The 7,370-nt window shown below is 42.6% G+C and overlaps 1 protein-coding gene across 3 annotated transcripts in view; it reads right to left on the reverse strand.

Annotated features, from left to right (window-relative positions):
• Positions 1 to 2,016: 2,016 nt before the first annotated feature.
• LONRF3 (LON peptidase N-terminal domain and ring finger 3) overlaps positions 2,017 to 7,370 on the reverse strand; it is a 17,612-nt gene continuing 12,258 nt past the window's right edge. For 2 of the 3 annotated variants that reach the window (XM_025215005.1, XM_025215006.1), the window contains exons 9-12: positions 6,925 to 7,083; positions 5,633 to 5,795; positions 4,334 to 4,483; positions 2,021 to 3,632 (exon numbers count right to left, since the gene is read on the reverse strand). In XM_025215005.1, the coding sequence (XP_025070790.1) occupies positions 3,474 to 3,632; positions 4,334 to 4,483; positions 5,633 to 5,795; positions 6,925 to 7,083 (631 nt within the window). In that variant the 3' untranslated portion in view covers positions 2,021 to 3,473. Of the gene's footprint in view, positions 3,633 to 4,333; positions 4,484 to 5,632; positions 5,796 to 6,924; positions 7,084 to 7,370 lie in introns of all 3 variants that reach the window. The other variant, XM_025215007.1, reaches the window with a different exon arrangement.

A 7,370-nucleotide genomic window follows, 5' to 3' on the forward strand; every position in this document is an offset into this window, starting at 1 on the left:
TTTTTTTTCTTCATTCATATTTCTAAGGGCAGAGCAAATTCCCCTAAGCTAAGATCAAAAACATTGCCACGGACTGTAAGCGGTACTGAATTGTGCTCAAGTGGAAATCAGTCTTTGCAAAAGACTAGGAAAAAGCCTCATCACTGTTTGACAGCCCTGCCCCAAAAATCACACTTGATCTCCAAGTAGTGTGTAAGCTGGCCAGCTACAAAGAGCAACCTCACATTGTTAAGGAATTATGAAGCCAACTCAGTCTGCAGCCAAAGCTCCCATTGATCAATACTTTAAGGCATATAGTAAACACAGAATTGGGTCACACTTTCTTTCTACATAAGGTCAACAAGACTGGTTACTGGGACAGATCAGTGGCTAGAATAATGTCAGAAGGTTCAGTGAAGTTTATCCACAGTAGGAAGATGTCTGATGATCAATGAGTACGTAATTTAAATAACAGGTTTTTATACTTACTTAGATGCACAGCATTTAAAATAATTGGCTCAAAGGGTTATCATTAACTCCAAGACAGCTGATGCTTGATGGTCTCAACTCATCTGAGGCTGATGGAAAGGACAGTACTTATAGTTCAAATCCACTAGCTGTGTGCAGTTAAAGGATTTTTCCCTAGTAATCTGTAAAACAGGAACTTCAAGGTAGAAGTGTGGCATGAAGAAAAGTAACAATACGATTAGTGAGAATACAGTCCAAAAAGAAAGATACAGAAGGTACTTAGATTCCTTTTCTCATGGCTAAAAAGAGCAATATTCCCACTGGTTTCTGTAAGTGTAGAATAGGGCTCTTTATTAATACTCTTATAGATAATAACTTTGTGCAATTGCATGTAATTCACTCTTGGTAAGCAACCCATGAGCTCTTTGTGCTTTTGAAGTCAATATTGAAGCAGTACTGAGCCACCACTTATTTTACTACTTAAATGTATATGTAGTGCATACATTATTTATGCAGAAACATCTACAGGACTATCCACTGAAAAATGTGACAAACTAGCAGAGTGGCAAAATCCTGTTGGATTTAATATATTACCTGAATTATTCAGGTAATGGTAACATTGTTTCCTGCTAATTTTATTTCTGTCCTGTGTTCTCTGGCTTAATCATTAGAAATAGAGGTGCACCAATACATTAGTCCCATATCAGCTCAGCACTGATATGAGGAACGTTGAGAGTATCAGGAATTGACTTTGTCTCATGTGGCCCATAAATGCTCCATGCATGTACGCAGCTGCAGCATGCATGGGGCCAGGAGTGCAGCCTGGCCATGTGGAGAGCAGCCAGATCCAGCTGGAAAGTCTGTTTTGGGGGAAGGGGTGAGAGAAGGGACATGGTGGGGGGCAGATCAAGGCCCCCCACAGTGAGGGAGGAAGTGGGGGGGGGGGTGCTGTCCAGCCAGGGCAGAGCAGAGCGTGGGATGGAGCTGTGGCTTGTCTGGGAGATGCGGGGTGGCTCCCACTGCACACACCCTGGGAGGCTGTGGGACCCCAGATCTGTGTGTGGGGCAAGGGCGGGCTGGGGGCAGCACCAAACTCTTGCTGGTAGGGGGGGCTGAGCTGGGCTATGCTTGGGGCAGGTAGTGGCAGTGTTGGGAGCAGGGGTTGCAGCCATCCCAAAATTTGCTGTAGCCCCCACTCCGTGGTGCCACTGCACATCCGACACAGCCCGGCCCAGGCCCCTGCTGGGAAGAGTCCGGCACAGCCCCAGCCTGCAGCTGCAGCCCACCCTGCCCTGCATGCTGATCTGGGGGTACTTGCCCCCATGCCCTTCCAGGGTTTGTGCAGCAGCAGGAGCCACGCCCCCTCCCACCCTGTGCCCCCTGGACAAGCCATGGCTCTGTCCCACACCCTGCCCCACCCCAACTGGGCAGCACCTGCCCCTAGCCCTGCACCAGCCCCACTCTCTTCCTCACCACGGGGGCCTGGATCTGCCTCCCCTCCACACCCCTTCTCCCCCACCCCAACGGACTTACCAGCTGGACCCAGCTGCTCTCTACACTGCAGGGCTGCATATTGGAATCGGATTGGTATCTGTCAATATGGCTCATTAAAAAGTCTCTATCAGTGCACCCCTAATTAAAAAGAACCATTTCAAAACCCTTTCCCTTTCCCCCAGAGTTTTAACTCTTACTATCAAACTGCTCACAGTCCGACAAACAAGTGCCAAGCCTGGATAAAGATTTGTGGTCAACAGAGTAACCTGGAGGTGCAATAAGTTGCAAGGTTGTTACCATTATTCCCTCTATTGTGCAATATATGGAAGCAGCCCTTCCGGTGTCTTACACAGCAAAAAAACCAAAAAACACATCTCCCCCGCTCCATGACATTAGTTAGAAAATGCAATAAGACGGCCTTAACAGCAAGGAAGATTAATATAAAGAATCTATAATAATCTGCAATAAAAAACACCTATAGTTGCAGTTCCTGTTTGTAAATGGATGCTTCTCACATTTGGGATTCATTCTTATGAAAAGTGTTTCTAGCCGCATTTTCCAGAACAATTCAGACAAATGCAGCACTCAGTAGGCTATCGCACGCTCTGTATATCCGTGCAAAGTGAAGGGCTGGATCCTTCAATACTCTCTAGCCAACTCCCACTGAAATTGGTTGACCTAGATTCCAGTTTGACAACACATTTAAAGGGGGGCCAAGTTAAGGTATTAGGATCAAGGTTTGCTGCAACTAAAATCAAATTATTTCAGACAAAACCTGTACAGACAGCCTGCCATGAAGTCTTGTTTTGGGGACACACACTTGTAACACAGTAACATTAGAGATAAGCAGAAAAACGTTCAAGTGCTCAGACACAAATATGCTGAAAAAAATGATAGAAGCAGTAGCTTGTGTATTCCTAGAATCATTTTTTTCTTTAGTCATACATACAGGGTAGGACATTGTAAATAAATAGAGCAGCTCACTTTCTGTTCAGAGAATGTACACATAAATAATTGCAATATACATTTGAAAACCAAAAAAGACATCATAGTGCAAAAATAAATTATCAAACAGAAGTTGTGAACATTATTATACATAATGCTATATAAAACCTGAACCATTTGGAATAAAAGACTTTGCAGTTCACTGAAATAATGCATTAACATTATTATTTCTGCTTCACATTAAACTGCACAGATTTTGTTTATCTACTACAAAACACTCTTAAACTTTTGAAAGGTTTATGGCAAACAAGATCACTTTTTGTTCTGCTATATAACATTTATGTTATTAATTTAGCAGTACAATAATTGAATAATCTCAAGAAAGTTAAGAGTTCAAAATGGAAACTAGCGAAGCATCCATAAGTATCCTTTGCTCTTTATATTTTATTTCCTTTGAAATTCAGGCATGAAAATTTATCCTGCTTTGACAGGTCAATCTGTAAGACATTATTGCAGTTAGATATAGATACAAGAAACACTCCACAGTCAAGTCAAGTATTGCAAGAGGTTTCACAGCTCTCTTGGCATCACCGTGATCTCGTACGAGACATGAACATAAGGACACGTCTGATGCCATTCAAGCGGTCTCTTAGGGATTTCATGGCAAGGAATGGAAGCTGAGCTCTGTTCTCAAGTGGAAGGACAGCAAGGACCCACCAGCACCAGGCAGGGCCATTGGGGTTAGCCTGCAACAGAGAAAAGAAAAGCACAAATGATGATGCAGAAACTGAGATGTTCTCACAGACTTAAAATACTGTCAATAAAACCATGCCAGGTATCCTGGTAATGCATTCTCTCTGCCAAATGCCAGTCCTAATAGCTTCTGGGTACAAAATGGCTCAAAACATAAGCCAAGATCCACCTTACAATTTTCTTCTAATACTGGGGTGTTTTAAAATCAGACCTTTTTCTGTTTCTAGTGATAAATCTGTAGATAAGGTCTTCTTTAACTTAATACATGTCTTTATATTTAACTTCTGCTAGAAGCAGGAGTTCACACCCCTCCTCCCCCAGCACTCTGTAGCTGTTTAACAGTAGCTTCAGTTTTTTCCCCCCTGTCCAATTCCTATTGTCCACCTGACTCTAGGACAGATTCAGCCAGGTGCTAAGTAGGTGCAGTTCCACCAAATCCAAAAGGGATTATTTTGTTCCTTTACGTTAGTATTTCTCAGGAAGTTCAGAGGATTATTAAAATACGAATACCAACTTGCTCAGCATTACTACAGCAGTGATTGATAGCAGCACAATTCTGAGGTACAGCAGTTTATACAACACAAGTGAAGAAGGTCTGGATATCCAAAGAATGAGAAAATTCTTCTCTCTTTATTATGGTGTGTGATAGTTATCTGACATGTAATTAATTCTGACTAAGCACAAAGTCATGCACCTGTGGATCAGGATCCTTAGCTGGCATTGGACCAAAATGACTGAGTATTCGACTCTTGAGTGCTTGCTTGAGCGAGTTAAACCACGTGTGTGCCTGCTCGTACACAGAATCATGTAAAACAAGTAATTCAGCATACTCCTGTCCTTGCACCTGAAATTGGCAGAGAAGGGGGAGCTGGAATTAATTCAATTTGCCTTTTCAAAGAAGGTGCCGCATACATTGTTAATTCTTTTGCGATTTCTCAGGGAATCCTGAAAGTTCATTCTTTACTGAGCAGTCCCCAGCCCACTTACTTCAGGTTTTTCTTATATTCTAAAATAAATACCTTTTCAGATTCAGTGTTTACCAGGTTAGTAAATCCAGTCACTATTTTCTAGAGTTATAGATTGAAATCTAATGCATGGGTCCCCAAGTTCTTTACATTTGCACTTTTTAGAGAAAGATTCCTTGGGATAGGTACTGTATTCCTTTTTCTGGGGGGTGGGGGAAGAATAGTGTAGGTTTGTACAGCACCTAGGACACTTGAGGAAGATACACTATCTTTTAAATTCAGTGGGCTCCATCTCATACTTATTGATTTGAATTGAAGCTGTCATTGAGGCCGCTGACAGATACACAGGTCCCGCTCTAACTCATGGCGCTTTGCATAAAGCCTGCCTGTCTGTCCCCCACCAGCTTCAGTGCTGTCTGGAGAAAGGAAGGGGAGAGGGAGGAGGGCAAGGGGGAGCTGCAGGCTGGAGTTTGCCTAGCCTGAACTGAAGGAGAGGGGGCAGGATGGGGCTGCCAATCCATGCCCCCCCATCCCCAGCTCAGCCCATAGCTCACTCCCCCTCTCTTCCTGCAGACAGTGTAGTGAGGGGGGGTTGCAGCCCAGCCCCATCGCACTGACAAACTGACCCTAGGGAGCAGAAGTTCCCTAAACGCGCTCTGCTTTGGAGCGCCATCATCTGAACCTTCATTGGATAAGGGTTAATTTGTTGCGTGATCAGCTATTTTTAAAGTGCTCTGCAGCCGTATCACTTGTCTCAGCATGGCTGCAGAGTGCTTTCAGAGGGCTGATCGCATAACAAATATGTCACTTCTGCCAGCGCCCTCACTTCAGTGGAGGCAGACCCAATCTGACCATTGTTATAAACACAGACCTAAAGCACCCTCCAGAAGATGCCACGAAAGCTTATCCAAATACATACTGTGGTTTTGCTTGCCATCTGGCATGTACCAGGTTATTTTGTGCATGTTATGAAACAAAATATTCTGTGCTTGAAAGGGTGTCAGCCACAATTGCGCTGCTGTACTCACCTTTTGATCCTCAATGTACTCAATATCTGCTGTATTATATCCGTCACGCTGGCTGTGCTGTATCACCTTAAACCTTCTCTTGCCAATGCTGTCTACAACAGAGCGTCCATCAGCAAAGAATTCAACGCTTCTTATCTCCAGAATGCAGCCGTAATCTGCAAAGCTATTTAATCACAACGAGAGCAAGTAAATAAACCTATTCTTTTCAGACTTGGTTCTGCATCTCTACTGTATAGCCACTTCATAGTATAAAGGTGCTGCTAGTGCCAGTTCACTGTTTTTTACATTACTCTTTATTGCTTTACCTCACATTATACAACACTTGTTTTTAAAACTACATCTTCAGGAATATTCAAGCAATCGACCAGATGAACGTTTCTAACCTTGTATTTTAGAACACAGAATTTCTTGTACAATCACATTTCCAATGCAACTACAAACTGTACTGCTTCAGCTGCTTTAGATGGACAACTCGCTCCCTATTTAAGTTCTGCAATTTAGATGAGTAGATATTCATACATTCAGCAGAAGTCTAGAGCCAGTACGGTTAACTACAATAAGAACTACGGAAGCTAAATTTACTAAATCGTAGTAAACTTCACTTTGCATTGCCTGTTCCATCAGAGTCTGTATTGAGCAGGCAAAGTCATCAAAATACATTGGGGGTGGGAGGTGGGGGGGCTGCTGCAAAGAAGTGTGTGTAAGATGGGCAGCTTTGAGTATTTGCTGTAAAAAGGCATAGCATAGATGCCCAGCCAGTTCAGTACGGAGCCAATATATCTATTTAGCAGACATTTTATTTCGAGAGTGGATGTATAAGTCTGACTTGATAACAACACTTTATTTGTTTTCAGCGTAAACATTCCTTATCAATCCAGTTCAGTTGCTGGTATCAAAAAACACCAACTGAAAACCACATAACATTTTAACAAGAAACTTTCATGCACTATCCAGTAAAAAAGTCCGGAAGGTACTTTCCCATAGTACCACAGAGGCCAATAGCTGACTACATTTCAAAGATAGAATTAAACACTTAAAATGAATAATATTGACAGTTACATTGGACAGGATAACAGATATTAAATCTTCATGCTTCAGAAAAAGCCAGTTCACCATTAACTGATGGGTTTGAGAAACTTTGCCCATTGGCAGATTATTCTATAATTGTTCCCATGTTTTAAGTTTCACGTTCCTCTGAAACGGCTGATCAGAGAGGCTGTCGATAGAAATAGACTACTGGATCCAGTGGAGAGGGGCAGTTTCCCCACCGGCAGGGCAGTCTGCTCACTCACCCCTTGACAGGATCCCCGATGCACATGCCAAACTGTTTGGTGCCAGTTTCCATGCACCTTCGAATCATCAGTCTATAACAGGGCTCAAAGATGTGCAGAGGGCACGGGACGGTAGGATAGGCCATTGTGCAGACAAATATAGGAACATTCTTATTTAAACTGTAAGAGAGGGAAGAAACAGCACCCTGTTATATTAGCATAGCATGAACCAGTTTCTAAAAGCGGAGAAGTACAATGTACAGACCAAATTTATTCAATACCAAGCATTGCTTAAATTACATTAACTTGCTTTGGCAGGAGAATTTAGAAAGAAATAAAAAAAACCTCAAAAGGAAAATCAAGACTCCTACTCTATATAAAGGCTATTAACTATTTTGTTTAGTTTTCTACTTGGCCTGATATATTGGGCATTGATATTGCACTGTAACTTGTGGAAGTATGAATTT

This window comes from Alligator sinensis, unplaced genomic scaffold (genome assembly GCF_000455745.1).
Source record: "Alligator sinensis unplaced genomic scaffold, ASM45574v1 scaffold1388_1, whole genome shotgun sequence".
NCBI classification, from domain to species: Eukaryota; Metazoa; Chordata; order Crocodylia; family Alligatoridae; genus Alligator; species Alligator sinensis.